The following is a 16,763-nucleotide window of genomic DNA, read 5'->3' as shown; positions in this document are numbered from 1 at the left end:
GGCACACAGAAAGAAGCAATTAATAATGGCCTTATTTAGAAAAGAAAGTGATAAATTAGCAAACCAGAAAGTAACAATGAACCTGATCAGATACCAGATTCGTCTGAGGATTTGGTTTTCTTATTATTGGTACCCTTAAGATAACCAATGCAAACACCTGAAATGAATGGCTCTAAAAAGAAGTGTCTATAATCGCTTTGCACAGTGGTAAGCAACTGCCTGCCAAGTGAGATAAATGATGTTCTTGTGTGCACTTGAAACTTATAAATGACTGCAGCAAGACTGAGGGCGCTAACAATTGTGCTAAAATAGTAACTTGAGAACCACAATAGCTATTTAGTTGCTTTTTGTTGCAATGCTGTAGTTTTTAAACTGTTTTGGTTGGATCCATCCCTTACAAGACTTGCTCACTGGGCAGCGTAAATATTACCCTCCTGACTGCTACCAGGTATTTTCACTCTTTGTTTGCAAATGGTTGATTCAGTTTTATATCTTTAATTCCACCCTCCCCCCACTCCCCATAGTTAATACAACCAGAATCCTTCCTTTCCTGCTGAGACATACACTGCAGGTTCTCAGGAGTCTCTTCTGTAATCCCTGCATGGTAGACAGGAGTCAGTTTCTCACTGCAGTGGGCTGCGGTATCAGCAAACCTTTAGCCATGTGCATACCACACAGTGTTCTCTGCCCCTCCAAGTGCCAGGGACCCAGGGAGGCTTTCCTGGCGCCTTATTCAGCCTCCTTGCTGACAATCGAGGTTCCCTCCTGAGACAAGGTCCTCTTCATCTCCATGCCATCTCATTTTGATTTTTGTTTTAGGGAACCAGTTACAAATAAGATAAACGTAGCCATTGTCTTCCACGTTTGTGAAACTGTCCCAGAAGAGATTGCCAGGGCAACACGTTCCTGAGTTTCTTGTAACACAGCTGGCCATACCTTACCGCCTTAAGGATACCACCAGTTAAGCTTTCATGCAGAACCTTACAGTGACATTATGCAGTTTAAAAAGACACTGATTTTTAAGATCCTTTCAAGCAAATAGCAAGACGTAAGCATGTTCATGGATTCTTTTCACTGCATTTTAGAATGTTACAAATTATTTTTAATGAAACATCTTCCTCATTTTCTTAAATATCACAAAGGAGTCCAACCCAGTAGTTATTAGAAGAAATTCCACAAATGCAGGAATCTGTTACTCTGTCACTATAACTGCAGCCAATATATGAGAATAAATGAAACAAAACACGCAACTGGAACCATGCAAGGCAAAGCCAACATCGTCTTGGGTGCAGCAGATCGCTGTACCGCCCCGGCCCACCAAGGCCGCAAGATGCCGCAGCGTGTGCTGCAGCAGCGGCTGCCCAGCCCGGTGGCCCCTGGCCTTCTGCCGAGGCGCACTTCACAGGGCTCCCGCCCCACCTTCCGCGTGCGCGTCGCACCCCTGACCATTGTTAAACACCCTAACCGACTGCAGCCTACTAGCCTATGAAGACAGGTGGGGGAGGGGGCAGAAGGGAGACCGGAGTGTGCCTGTGAGTGGGTGACAGATCGCCCTCACCTCATGCAACTCGAAATCCTGACGAATCCATACCCAACTTCCTTCACTGCCAGGTCCCTAAATCTGGAATGGCATACTTCTTCTTCCTAACACACCAAATGAGTCAGGCTTTTACAATAAAAGATACCAGAGGACCTAAGGTGCCCATTTGCTGGGCCTTGAGCCAGCACCGAGTTTGGGGGTGAACGCCCTACGTCTGTGGACCCGAGCGCTCTCCAGGGGCGCTGCTGGTCTGGGGGGCGCAGGGAGGGCCCCATTTCCCAAAGCAGGCCCTACCCGCAGTTCGCGCCTCAGCGTGCGTGGGTTCCCCCCACCCCCAAGAAGCCATAGCTCACCGGGCCGCATCCTCCAAAGCCCCAACCTCGGGGCGGGGCGCGGGGAGGTGGGACGTGGGGGTAGCACCGCCTGGAGGTTCCCGCCGGCGCCTCAAGCTTCCCCCCCACCCCGGCTCGTTGGCGCCCCCTGACGCCGGGCTTGGCAGCCACTCGGCCAGGGGAGGACGGACAGGTGGAGGCCCCCAGGTGTCCCGGGGTCCGAGAGGCCGCCCAGCCTGTGGCCCCGACGGACGGGCGGCCCCGCGGGAGGGCGCTGGGCGCTCAGGCCGGGGCGCAGCCCGCGGCCGCCGCCGAAGCCGCCGCAGCCATGTCCGCGCGCCCGCGCCGCCGCAGCCCGGCCGTGATGTCATCAGCCGAGCCCCCGCCGCGGCGGCGCCCCATTCGCGCCCCCCGCGGGGCCGCCGCCGCCGCTGCAGCCTCGCCGCCGCGTCCCCGCCCCGACCCACGTGCGCCCGGCTTCGTGGGGGATGCCGAGGCCGGCGGCGGCGGCGGCGGCGGCCACAGGACGATGCGCGGGGCTCCGGCGGCAGCCACGGCGGCGCTGCTCCTCCCCGCTCGCCGCGTCCCCGGCGGGGCTGCGCCCGGGGGCTGCGCACGGACGGGGGCGGGGGCGCCTCGGGAGGGAGGAGAGAGGCTCCCCGCCGCCGAGCCCCAGCCTCGTCGCCCTCTGCTGAGTCATGGCAGGCTCTCCCCTCAGCCCTGGATCAGTCGCGTAGCGCGGCCGGCGCGGGCTGCGCGGCCATTGGGCTGGGCGCGGGGCCGCGAGCGCCGGGCATGACGCGCTGAGCTGTGCTCGCCCGTGCCCGCCGCCCCGGCGTGCGCCCCGCGCGGGTGCCTGTGCCGCCGCCCTCCAGCCCCGCCGCCGCCGCCGAGTCGCCCCCGCTTCGCCCGCACCATGATTGCCGCGGCTTTCCTCGTGTTGCTGAGACCCTACAGCATCCAATGTGCCCTGTTCCTCTTGTTACTCCTGCTGGGCACCATCGCCACCATCGTCTTCTTCTGCTGCTGGCACCGCAAGCTCCAGAAAGGGAGGCATCCGATGAAATCAGTCTTTTCGGGCCGTTCCAGGAGCCGAGGTGAGACGCGACGCTCTTGCTCAGGCTTAGGACAGCATCTACGCCCACGGCTCCTTTCCTTCCTCTGTTGGGACCCGTATCCCGCTTTGGGGTACCTCCCCAAGCCGAGTACCCTTACTTGTCTAGCAGCTCTAACCCTTTTTGTCCTCACGTCTATCCTCCAGTCTGCTGATTTGGGGAGAGCCAAGGCCATAGTGAGGACTAGGAGGGGAGAAAGAGACTCTATATGCCCATTTTGCTAAAAGGTTAATTCGAATGGGGCTCAGGGCTGCAGCAGCCTCGCCCTTACCTATCCTTTGCTGGAGCTTTGGGCTACGAGAGTAAGGCATGGAGAGTTTGGGGCGCCCCAACTCCCCCAGAACTTTCCCGGAAACTTCTAGCACAAGAATAACCTAGAAGGCCGGTGGCCCAGAACCGTTCCCACCCCTTCTGCCCGTGTCCACCCATTGGAGGGGTCTGCAGTGTGCTTCGATTCTCAGGGGAGGCATCAGTAGCTGGACAGGTGAAGAACAAGGAGTTAAATGAAGTCTCATTTTTCTCTTTTCTCCCCAGATGCTGTTTTGAGATCTCACCACTATCGTTCTGAGGTAATTTATTTAGCGCGCACGCTCAAGGTCAGAAGAAGTTCTCTTTCCTGAGTACCAATATTAATCATAAGCGTGTTAAGAGACCAGTAGGACCTTGAATGGCAAGCATGCTGCCCCTAAGGCGAAAGTGACTTTTTTCTTCCTTTCCTTTATTTATTTATTTATTTTTTTTAAGCGATTTCACCCCAGTGCCCAGCAAAAGGTTTTAGCAAATGGCTTGTGTAGTTGAGCTGTTGTGCCGGAGGGAGAAAGGCGGCTTCTTAGAAGCTCGATGGCCCTTAGAAAGATTTTGCCCACAGGGTGGATGTCAGTTGAGTTTTCAATCTGTAATTTGCCGGTGGAGGCTGTCTCTGGGTGCTTCTGTTCGACTGTGGTTGTGCTCTGGGACAGATGAGAAGGGAAGAGCTTTTAGGAAATGAGTGCAAAGCCAGTTTGATGCATATGCATTTCATGTGAGATTTGCAAGTTTACATTCCTGAGCGCTCTCATGAAGCTGTCTCCTTGTGCCACTGTGTCTGTCGGGGGTCTTTATCTGATGGCATGTGTGTGGGTGCTTGTGCTGGTGGTGGCTTCTGTCTGAACTCGGTCCATCCTTCTAGAGCTGCTGATATGGGCACAGTGATGAGGTGACACGGCTAAGGACCTTGTCCAGGGGGCAAAACTGAAATGCAAGCTCTACCTGACCCAGCATTTCTGCAGGAGTTCTTGGACCAGCCCCATGCTTAGTGTGAGATCATTTTCTGTAATGTTCCCTCTTTGGGGGAAAGTTTCCTCCAGCCAGGCTGGGAAGTTGCTGCTTGATGCAGTTCACTCGTCATTCTTCATTCACTCGTCATTTACCTTCAGCTATCATTGCATCTTGCCCAGCTTGTCAGGTATTTTGATTGTGCCATTGGATTCCGGCTGCGGAAGAGCTTTCACTGCATGGTTAGAACACCATTATAATGTCGCACAATGAGAAGTGATTCTGCTGCGTACCAGCCTATAGCCTGAGAACTCAACTCAACCCTTTGGATTCTTGAGACTATTCATTAACAAGGAAAATAACCAGATGCTTCCTCCACAGCTTTACGCTAACTAACTATTGGACTGGGAAACTGCTTTTAACTTCTTGGCAGCTCAGTTTTCCCATCTGTAAAATAGAGTCAATAGTGCCTTCCAGAGATGCTGGAAGAGTGGTTATTACGAGAAAATATGTTCAAAAGAAATCTCACTTAGTTCACAGCAGGCATTCAGTACCCATTATCCGTTGTATTTTGTAAAGTTGAACTTAGAAACGTAGAGAAATGAAAGATGTGTTTGAAAATTTCCAAGTCCATTAGATAATTCACATTGATGGGACACAATGTAAAGTGTGTCTGTGTGAAGCAGTGGTTTTGAATGTCTGGTTGATTCAATAAATATCTCAGTAATTACCAGAGTATAAACATTAAGCAGAGCATTTGGATTTTAAAAAGAAGATAGTAATTCCACATACGTAAGTGGTAGAACCACAGTCATAATCCATTAGGAATGATTACACTAGCCATTGCGCATTTCAACTACAGCACAGTCAGAAAATGAGCACCATGTCCTGTTTACCTATTGCTCAGTTAAATATTTGACCTCAGCATGCATTTGGTTAGGAGAGCTGGGGGTGGTTGTTTAATGTCTTAGCCCATTTCGTAAGATTCCCGGTATGTGTTGATATTTGTGTCTACTTGCTGTTTGCCTTATCTATTAGACTGTGAGCTCCTTGAGGGCAGGGAACAGGTCTCTTGTGCAGGGCTGTGTGTCTACTGCCTGGCCCAACATGTGGTAAATGCTGTTTTTTTTTTTTTTTAATAAATATTTATTGCATGAATGAAAAATAACTTGGTGGGTGCCAGTTCTTCTTCTTCTTGGAAAATTTAAACTCAGACTTGATCAGAAAAGAAAAAAAATGCACATTCTTAGAAAAAAATGCACATTTTTAGGACACTGTTTAGAAAATAAAATTGGTTACAACATCATTTATTCCTGAGAAAGTTGAGTACAGGGTTAGTTTGTTTTGTTGCTACACTACACATCAATGAATTCCAATGATGACCTACTTAAAAAATGTTGCTTAATTAGTAAAAATCCTGAGACTATAGTTGCATGAAAATGTCATTTTTCATCATTGCACATTGTTTAGCACAAAGGAAATATCTTTCCCTAAGGCAGAGTATGGAATTTTTTTTCTTTTCCTTTTCTTTTAAAATGACAAGATTTTCTCCTTGAGAGAAACCTCTGGATTTACTTGGGCTCAAGCCTAGTAAAACGTTTGATTAGCATAATAATTCTTCTTAAACCACTTTTTAGCAGCAGCTGTGGCACAATAATTGATTAACAAAAAATTGTTTTGTTTTCTGTCAAGTCATAATGATATTGAACTGAGAGTTGGTGCTTTCTGTCCCACATTGCAATCTCAGTAATAGATAATTCACTTTCAGCATTTCTATCATGATCCAACGAGGAAAATGAGCTTAGGATGTTGCTGACTCATGTTGAAATGGGAATGAGCTTTGCCTTGCCAAAGTCCTTGGCTAGATGAAGAAGTTCGGTGAGCACTTTGCTGCTTTTCCTTGGCAGCAGATCTTGCTTCTGCTACCCGCACGCTCAGGAAGGAGACCAATTGGACAGGAAATCCTTCCCAGGTAGGGCGAGAAGGCCTTCTCCAAGGAGAACAACATTGGCATTAGGACTCAGATTGGGTGGGGGGCGGTGGAGGACTTCTGCCATAAGGAGTGAAGCCAACTCTTCTTCCGAGGAGTGCCTCCATTCTTCTCTTTATTAGGTATGAAATAAACATGTCTTCAATTCCCTGTCTTCTTCATGAAGCTGGACATAAACCTTGATGATTATGTTTTAGAACCATAATCACTGCCAGCTTTTTTATTTTTACTTATTTGCAGATTTATCTTTTCTGGTTTTTTAGTAGTCAGCATTTTAATGATAGAATTTGAGAATGTGAAATTAATTTCCTCAGGCCCAGCATGATGACTCAATGGCTAAATCTTTATCTTGCTTGTACCAGGATCCCATATGGGCGCCAGCTCACATCCTGGCTGCTCTACTTCCTATCCAGCTCCCTGCTTGTGGCCTGGAAAAGCAGTGGAGGATGGCCTGGGACCCTGTACGTGCATGAGAGACCTAGAGGAAGCTCCTGGCTCCTGGCTTCGGATTGATTTGGTTGCAGTCATTTGGGGAGTGAACCAGTGGATGGAGGATCTTTCTGTCTCTCCTCTCTTTAAATCTTCTATGCCTTTCCTATAAAATGAAATAAATCTTTTTAAAAATTAACCCCCTCAGCAGGGCTCAAACAGTGTAACTCCATTTTAGAACCTGACAGATTAAAAAAAATCCCACTTGGATAGACAGATACATGTGTTTTGTGTGTGCATACAGCAAGAATGTCCAGTGCTTTTTTGGATTTGTTTCTACTTTTGCTCTGAATAGTTTATGAAGAAAAGCAGTTTCTTGTTGATAGAGAACACAGTCTGGAGACCAAATATTCATTTTGGTGTTGAGGATTCTGACATCTAAGAGGGACACTTTTCTTGGGAATTTATGTTGTATGCTTGGACTTGAAACAATGAAAAAATCTTACCCAAGAGTCCTGTGGTGAAAGCCAGGCAATAAAGTCCTGATTGTAAGGAAATTTCAGGAAGTAATATGGCTCGTTGGGGTACTACTAGCTTGCAAGAGCCGTCAGTAGAATGAAGGCGATGATCATGCCCTTTGCGAGTGAATAGCGATAAATGATCCCCCACAGGAGCTCGCTAGAATAAGGAAAGCCTTGTTCCACACAGTGAGAGGGAAGGGCATGCTTTCTGTCCACTAAGATTGGAGTAAGTGTCTTCACTTTCTGTTCCAGACAAGAACCCAAAGAGTTAACTCAAGCTGAGCAGATCTCCAAGAGTCACATTGCAAGATAAGGACTGAGTAAAACAAGAATTCCCTGGCTACATTTTATCTGTCCTTTGCTGTTTAACTGTGTCTCTCACATCCCACAGAGCAATAATAACCCCAAGATTCTCAATGGAAGAAACTGAATGAGTTTTCAGTGGATGATTCTTATAACACAGAATTGCTAAATCCTTTAGTTTTTTCTAGCAGTTAAACAGTTACCTCAGACAAAACAGTAGTTCACCCCAGCCCTCTTAGGCCTGTTTTCCTAGAGTGTTTGTGTACCAAGCATGGAAGGATGGTCCGTTCAGTAAACATACTGCACAGCTTCTCGTTCAATTTGTATCTTTTATTAAAAAATGAGAGTTATGGTTTATTATTGATTTTCATTTATGATTAGGCTGTCATTATAAATAAATTCTTTGCTACAGCCAAATCCTAGGTTTAGACTACTTTGTAATAATTAAGCCCATTTTAAGTTATAACTGTAACCTTACATACAGTGCTCATTTAGTATTACCATTTAAAAAAAACTAAATGTAAACCTTTTTTGTTTGTTTGTTTTTGCAAAATACAGTGTTAGGCACCAGAGCTAACAAAGGGTTGAGATCTAGCCCATGCCCTTGGTGGTTACTTCTAGGTCACTTCCAATGTCAGTGCTGAAATTTAAGAGTTACTGATTTCTTCTGTTACAGTATCCAAACTGTTGAACTGTTTCCAACTATGAGTCACCAATGTGATGAGAACACTAGGCGCTGGGGAGTGCAAGCATGCAGCCAGATACATAAGTAAAAAAGACACATTTACCCTAGTGACTGAGCGTATTATACCTGAGTGCGCCCTGCCATGTAATTAGCCCCTTCCTTGGTGATAAAACAAACTTGCTGAAATAAAAAAGGAAGAAAAAGCCCTCATATTTTTACTCCATGCAACCAAACAAATGAACTGCAGTCTAAATTAAAATTGAAACAAAAATTTTCCAGAGAAATTTGAAACTTTGTTGAATCCCAAGACTCAAGAGTGATTCTTTTTGAGATCTGAATTGCAGAATAAAACTAGACAAATACCATTGAGTATTGGAGTAATGAAAGAAGTGTGAAAATGAAAGCAATAAGACTTTAACATTCTAGTTTTTTTTTTTAAAGATTTATTTTTATTATTTTTTTATTGGAAAGGCGGATATACAGAGAGGAGAGACAGAGAGGAAGAACTTCCGTCCCATGATTCACTCCCTAATTGAGTGCAACGGCTGATGCTAAGCCGATCCAAAGCCAGGAGCCTCTTCCGGGTCTCCCACGCGGGTGCAGGGTCCCAAAGCTTTGGGCTGTATTCTACTGCTCTCCCGGGCCACAGGCAGGGAGCTGGAAGGGAAGCGGGGCTGCAGGGATAGATCCGGTGCCCATATGGGATCCCGGGCATGTAAGGCGAGGACCTTAACCACTGCGCCACCGCGCCGGGCCCAACATTCTAGTTTTGAGCTCAAGTCTGACAAGTGTCACCTTGGGGAGGTCACTCCTAGAGTCTGTGAAACTTGCACTTGACAATATGAGGATGACCGCTGAAGCGCCTTCCAGGAGTACAAGCTTTTGCTTTCTACAGAGCATCACGCTCCAACTCCCAGGCTGACAGATGAGAATCAACAAAGATTTAGCAAAGTACACCCCTGTGTTTAGAGCTCAGTGTACACCAGTATGGGTAGAGTAGAAGAAGGTTTTAAGATTATGTGAAGAATGTACAGCTGGAAATCAAAGTAGGTGTAGCTTTAAAAAATTTCAATACTTTTTGACAGTTGGTAAAAGACTTTGTTGTAACTTGTTTATTTGGATACTTTAGAGGGTACCCAAAGGCAAGTTCATAACTTTTAGGGAGCCTTTCATTATCCCTACAGCTGAACTTTTCAAGGGTGTTTATGAAATGGATTAAGTATCACTGAGTTCTCGTCTGCACACACCACCTGACCAGGGGTTTGTGACAAAGAGGTCATGGTCATTGCAAATCCTAAAACCAAATATAAATTTGAAAGTAGTTGATCAAACACAAAACTTTTTTTTTAAATTTATTTATTTTTATTGGAAAGTCAGATATAAAGAGAGGAGGAGAGACAAAGAAGATTTTTCATTCAGTGATTCACTCGCCAAGCAGCCGCATTGACCAGAGCTGCACCAAAGCCAAGAGCCAGGAGTCCGGAACCTCTTCTGGGTCTCCCATGCAGGTGCAGGGTTCCAAGGCTTTGGACCATCCTCGACTGCTTTCCTAAGCCACAAGCAGGGAGGTGGATGGGAAGTGGGGCTACCGGGACATGAACTGGCACCCATATGGGATCCCTGTGCATTCTAAGTGAGAACTTTAGTTGGTAGGCTGCCTTGCCAGGCCCCCCATAACTGTTTTTTATTGGTTTTGAAATATTTTACAGTTTTACAAAGTATGTGAAAGAACCTATCATCTTTACTGTTTCCTCCTTGAAAAATTTCACAGTAATTTGTGAGTTTACCTCATCCTCAGATCCTAAAGTCTAGTTACCCTCTGCCATTCACATTTGTTTTCTAACACAGAAAACCATGAACATCATGTGATGCTTTCTAAAATTCTTGCCTCTTTGAACTCACTGGTCTGTTAATTGTCCTTTCCAGTCTAAAGGAAAATTAATTGCTTCTCTCTCTCTCTCTCTCTCTCTCTCTCTGTATATATATATATACATATACAGTTTAATGTAGAACATGGATTTTCCCTTTCTGTGTTCTGAGGGATGGTCACTCTTCCTTTATAGTTAGTTCTCTCCTCATTGCTGGCTCTAGCCCATGACGTGCAAACGTCATAGATGCTTGCTTATGCAAATAAAAGCCTGAGATTTCATCTCCTCTGCCCTTCCTCTGGCCAAAAGGATTCTTGGAAAAGATCTTTTGTTAGCTCCAATTCATCATCTGTCATTGAGTCCTCAACTTAATAATGGAATTTGGCTTCTATTGATATCATCTAAAAGCACCTGTATGTGGCTTACCTATGATTTGCAAATTACTAATACAGATATTCCAGTCTGTGACTTAATGGGTATATCTACTATTTGATACTATTGGCCACTGATTCCTTCTCGAAATTTCCTTCCCAGTTTTTGGATAACATCCCTCTTAACTTCACCTCATTTCCTGTCCTTGACTCCATCTGTTCCTGTACTCAGTTTTTTTCTGCTTGTTTGGTGATACTGCCTGTCTTGTACCTACTTTAGAGAAATACTTATTGAGATATAATTTACATACCATACAGTTCATCTATTTACAGTGTATAATTTTGTGGGGTTTTTTTGTGTATGCATAAGGTTGTGCAATTATCACCACAGTTTAAATTTAGGACATCACACTCCCAAAGAAATTCCATATCCTGTAGCAATAACTCTCCACCCTTCAATTCCGGGTAACCACTAATCCATTTTCTATTTTAGTAGTTAGTTGTAAAGGGCTTCGTTTTTGTCTATTCAAATGTTATGTGTGGCATCTCCTCGGACTTACTGTCTTGGTGTACTCCCATATGGAATAATGATCACTCTGAAATCTATGTCTTACATCTGCTTTATCTTCCCATTCCTCTGCAGCTGCTGAAAATAGAAATGTAGAAGGTGCAAGAGACAGCTCCCTTATCTGTCATGCTCTTCATTCCCTCTTCTCCAACGCATCCCATAAATTTAATAAAGATCATTCTGAAATGCAATTTCATGATTAACATTTGTGTCAGTCATGGAACTATTTAGATTTCAGTGATGGAAAATCCCATCATAATACAAGCTATTAATAAATATTTGTTTTTGTTTTTTCATCATAAGAAGCCTAGACATGGCTGCAGACTTTGCTTGTGCCATTCTCCATTACATTTGGGGTAATATTGATCCTTTCTGTCATGGTTTCAAAGTAGTTGGCATAGTTGCAGGCATTGTGAGGGAACAGGCTGAAAATAAACAATGAAATTGTAGACCTAAATCAAACCATAATAATAATTAACATTAAATATCAATGAACTAAATACTACAATAAAGAGGCAAAGATTATCAACGAATAAGCACGTATGCTTGACTAAGATGCACTTTGACTCTATAGATGCAGGTTGAAAATAAATTAATGCGGGATAGCAGGTTGAACTGGTGTTTGTGATGGCAGTATCCCATATGGGCACCAGTTTTCGTCCTGGATGTTTCACTTCTGATCCAGCTGCCTACTAATATGCCTGTGAAAGCAGTAGAAGATGGCCCAGGTGCTTGGTTCTCTGCACTCACATGGAGACACAGATGAGTTCCAAGCTCCTGGGTTTCACCTGACCCAACCCTGGCCATTGCAGCTGTTTGGGAAATAGACCATTGAATAGAAGCAGTTTTTCTCCCTCCTTTTTTTTGTAACTCTACTTTTTTAAGTAAGTAAATCTTAAAAAAAAAAATAGAAAAAAGAATTTATTAAAAAAATGTGACAGAATAAGTCTAAGTAATTTGGATTAGCTATATTAATATCAGACAAAATAGGTATTAAGACAAATAGTATTAACACAGCTAAAGAGGCTGATGAAGGGACCATTTGTTCATAAGGACATAATAAATGTTCTTATGGTAAACAGTGCCACAAAGTATATGGAGTAAGAGTTGCAAAAGTAAATCAGAGAAAGAGATAATATCATAGTCATGATTGGAGATCCACACATAATATAAATATCTCTGTCTGGAAGTGATAGAACATCAGTGATGTAGACAACCATATATACTATCTTTACCTGGTAGTTTGTATAACTAGTCACATGTAATTTACATGACTAGTTCACATGAACTAGTTCACGTAGACCCTAACACAAGTCCGAAGAGGGGAAAGTGTTTGGCACGGCAGTTAGGACACTGCTTGGTTTACCTGTATCTAGTACTGGATCACCTCTTTTAAGCCCCAGCTCTGCTTCTGATCCAGCTTCCTGCGAATGCACATCCCGAGAGGCAGCAGATGATTGCTGAACTATCTGCGTCCTGGCTGCCCACATGCGAGACCTGGGTTGAATTCTGGCCTCCTAGCTTCCGTCTGGCTTGGCCCTAACTGTAGTGGACGTTGGAAAGTGAAGTTGTGAATAAAGATTTCTTTTTCTTGTCCCTCTGCATTTCAAAGATGCAAATAAGCAAATAAATAAAGACCAAATCACAATAAGCCTAAATCTTTGAGACTTTAGAGATTATATTTTGTAATTCTGTGATTAAAACAAAATTAAATTAGGAATCGATTGCAATGTGATCTCTACAAAACCCCCAATATTTATAAATTAAATAGCATTCTTGGAAGTAATTCAATAAACAAGAGCCATACGGGAGAAATTTGAAAATATTTTGAATGATAATGAAAAGACAGTTCTTCAGAGCGCAGGATATAATCAAAGCAGTGCTTAGAGGAAAACATATTGCTCCAACAACATCTATTTTATAAGAGGAAATGTTGAAAGTCAATAAACCCTCACAAGCTTGGGGTTGGGGATGGGATATAGTTATACATTATGGTATTTCTGGTAGTAAAGGACTGCGTGTATGATGACTGTCCATTATGTTCCATTGATTAGTGATGCCACGACCCTCTTAGTTTGTATAAGCATACTATGTGATTGCATAGCAGAGAAATCTTTGAGTGCATTTCACAGAATGTATCCTTGCCGTTAAGTGACACATGACTATAACAAGAGCAGAGATGGGTGAAATGGAGGAAAGATACACACTAGAGAAAACAAAGCCGACACTGATTCTTTGTAAAGTTCAGTGAACATTATATACTTCTAGCAAGAGTGATGAAATCGCTGGCATGACAGTGAAGTTATAACTATAGACCTCACAGATAAGACAAGACTGACAGAATACATTGTGCAATTTATACCCAAGAATTGACGCCTTGTGTGAAATGAAAAAATTCCTTGGAAAGTATATCAAAACTGTCTAAGGGTATTCATACTAAGATGGCTTAATAGTTTCCCTGTGGGTACCCGGAAAGAATCTCTCAGATCCCAGAGTTTTGCCTGCCACACTTGAATTTCTGCTTTAGATGGCAACTCAGTAATGTTGGAAACACACACACACACACACACACACACACACACACACACACACCAGTCTATGGGATTGTTTTTTCTTGAAGAAATTTATGTGAATTTTTAAGTGTGTTATGGCATTTTTGATACTGTTTAAAAACTTTTTAAAAATCCCAATCCAGGGCCCGGCGCAATGGCGCAGTGGTTAAGGTCCTCGCCTTGCATGCCCGGGATCCCATATGGGCGCCGGATCTATCCCGGAGGCCCGGCTTCCCATCCAGCTCCCTGCTTGTGGCCTGGGAAAGCAGTCGAGGACGGCCCAAAGCTTTGGGACCCTGCACCCGCGTGGGAGACCCGGAAGAGGCTCCTGGCTTCGGATCGGCATAGTATCGGACGTTGCACTCACTTGGGGAGTGAATCATCGGACGGAAGATCTTCCTCTCTGTCTCTCCTCTCTGTATATCTGCCTTTCCAATTAAAAAAAAATTTTTTTTTTTTAAAAAATCCACATCCAATTTCTTTGATTTTTTAAAACATTATTATTTGGATTTTATATTTCTTTGTGAGTAACTTTGGTAATTTGTCTTTCGAGGAATCTGTACATGTCACCTAAGTTGTCTAATTTGTTGGTCCAAAGTTGATTTTGTTCCTTTTAACTCCTGTAGGGTTGATAGCACTTTTAAATTCCCTTCTTTCCCAGAAAGTTAGGACTTTGGTTTGCCTCTTGTCTGACGCAGTTTTGTGCCTGTGCTGTGTCAGTGGCAGGAAGATACAGTCAGAGGATGCAGTGATAGCAGTTCGCCTTTTTCTCCTGGGGCGTGGGAGAGGACGTGGTGCTTCCTATGCACTTCTTTGTAGAATTGCTTGGACGCTGGACATTGGCAGAAAGAAAGAAAGAAACAGAGGACTTTAGTGCTTTTCTACAGCTCCTGTGTTCCCTTTCTCCGTCTCCAAGCTGAAATAAGGAAGCTCTGCTATAGCTCTCCTGAGATTCAGTGTCCCCCTTTTTGGGTTTCAGGCTGCTTTCACTCATAGGAATAATGGAGGTCAAAAGTGGCAAGCCCATCACTGGGCCCAGCGTGATAGCCTAATAGCTGAAGTCCTCACCTTGCATGCGTTGGGATCCCTTATGGGCACCGGTTCTAATCCAAACAGCCCTGCTTCCCATCCACCTCCCTGCTTGTGGCCTGGGAAAACAGTCGAGGATGGGCCAAAGCCTTGGGACTCTGTGTGCCCATGGGAGACCCAGACAAAACTCCTGGCTCCTGGCTTCATGATTCTCTCAGTTCCATCTGTTGCAGCCACTTGGGGAGTGAATCATTGGACGGAAGATCTTCCTTTTGTCTCTCCTCGTCTCTGTATATCTGACTTTGCAATAAAAATAAATAAATCTTTTAAAAAGAACTAGTTTCTTGTTTTTTTGGAAATTCTTGTAACATTTTGTTCTGTAGTAAGATAGTACTGGTAGATATGTGTTTTACTACATGTAAATTATGCAGTGCTTAAGATTTCATTCATTTTATTGATATGTACAAATTTAAGGGATCTATCATCAACCATTTTTTCATTTGGAAAAATTTCCTTTTCAAAGTTTGTTTTCTTGCTTTTTTTAATTTTAAAAATATTTATTTTTATTGCAAAGTCAGATAGAGAGAGATGGAGAGGCAGAGAAGAAGATCTATTGTCCTTAGATTCACTCCCCAAGTGACTGCAACGCCCAGAGCTGAGCCACTCCAAAGCTAGCAGCCTGGGACTTCCCCTGGTCTCCCATGTGGTGCAGGGTCCCAAGGCTTTGGACTGTCCTTGACTGCTTTCCCAGGCCACAAGCATGGAGCTGGATGGGAAGTGGGGCCATTAGGATTAGAACCGGTGCCTATATGGGATTCCAGTACGTTTAAGGCAAGAATTTTAGCCACCAGGTCATTACACCAGGCCCCTTCTTGTTTTGTTCTGTTTTGTTTTGTTTTGTTTTGTTTTGTTTCTTAAGACTTATTTATTTTTATTGGGAAGGCAGATATACAGATAGGATGAGAATCACAGAGACAGATTTTCCGTCCAATAATTCACTCCCCAAGTGGCTGCAACAGCTGGAGCTGCGCCAATCTGAAGCCAGGAGCTTTTTCTGGGTCTCCCACATGGGTGCAGGTCCCAAGGCTTTGGGCCATTCTCAACTGCTTTCCCAGGCCAGAAGCAGGGAGGTGGATGGGAAGTGGAGTGACCAGGATTAGAACTGGTGTCTATGGAATCCTGGTGCATGCAAGGTGAGAACTTTTTTTTTTATAAGATTTATTTATTTTTATTGGAAAGGTGGATACAAAGAGGAGGGGAGAAAGAGAGGAAGATCTTTCGTCGATGGTTCACTCTCCAAGTGGCTGCAACAGCTGGAGCAGAGCCAGTCTGAAGCCAGGAGCCAGGAGCTTCGTCCAGGTCTCCCATGGGCACACAGGGTCCCAAGGCTTTGGGTCGTCCTTAACTGCTTTCCCAGGCCACAAGCAGGGAGCTGGATGGGAAATGGAACAGCTAGGATATGAATTGGGGCCGATATGGGATCCTGACACATGGAACATGAGGACTTTAGCCACTAGGCTATTGCATCAGGTCCAACAGGACTAATTGTTTAACAGGTCTTTATGAAAGTCAGTGAGATAACGTATGCAATTTTTCTATGTAAATATATGCCAAAAGATATTATTGGGACCTATTGCATCATGGCTGTGACAAAATGGACCCCTCATTTATTGAACATACACTCCTTCATTAGTAAACATACTCTAACACACACAACATCTTCTGTTTCCCTGTGCTCCTGGTTGGTCCTTTGTATCATGCCACACAGATGGGCCTTCTTTCTCTCAGTTTTTATAATCTATCTGTCTTCTAGAAGAAAAGAGAGCTTAAGAGAAAGTTGAGTGATACAAAACAAAGCATGTACCAAGTTATTTATTATGTACTAAATAGAATGGAAAATCAGTAATTGAATGGTTTGTATTGTTTATTAGAATGATAATGGATGGGAACCAGGATGCTGTTGGGCTCTTCTGAAAATAGTGAGATCCTATCCCGCCCCACATTCTGTTCTGAAGGTGACCTAGTTAGGGCGAAGTGACAACAGCCACTGTTTCTGAGTGCCTCCTTCCTATGAGGCAGCTTTCCTTGTCTCATTAGCCATCACTTGCCTTTGGTTGTGTGATTGCTGGAGTTGAACCCCAAAGCCTGATGATCTACCTGATTGTGCCGCCCATGCTCACAGCCACCTGAGCGCAGAAGAATGAAG

General features: G+C 44.3%; 1 protein-coding gene across 4 annotated transcripts in view; it reads left to right on the top strand.

The window, feature by feature from the left end:
- The first annotated feature begins 2,767 nt into the window (after positions 1-2,767).
- DST (dystonin) overlaps positions 2,768-16,763 on the top strand; it is a 425,915-nt gene continuing 411,919 nt past the window's right edge. For 3 of the 4 annotated variants that reach the window (XM_040983580.1, XM_040983578.1, XM_040983576.1), the window contains exons 1-2: positions 2,768-2,969; positions 3,522-3,556. In XM_040983580.1, the coding sequence (XP_040839514.1) occupies positions 2,789-2,969; positions 3,522-3,556 (216 nt within the window). In that variant the 5' untranslated portion in view covers positions 2,768-2,788. Of the gene's footprint in view, positions 2,970-3,521; positions 3,584-16,763 lie in introns of all 4 variants that reach the window. The other variant, XM_040983577.1, reaches the window with a different exon arrangement.

Source organism: Ochotona curzoniae, unplaced genomic scaffold (assembly GCF_017591425.1).
Source record: "Ochotona curzoniae isolate NIBS_2020 unplaced genomic scaffold, NIBS_Ocur_1.0 contig_3819, whole genome shotgun sequence".
NCBI classification, from domain to species: Eukaryota; Metazoa; Chordata; class Mammalia; order Lagomorpha; family Ochotonidae; genus Ochotona; species Ochotona curzoniae.
This window is presented reverse-complemented; position numbering and strand designations above follow the sequence as displayed.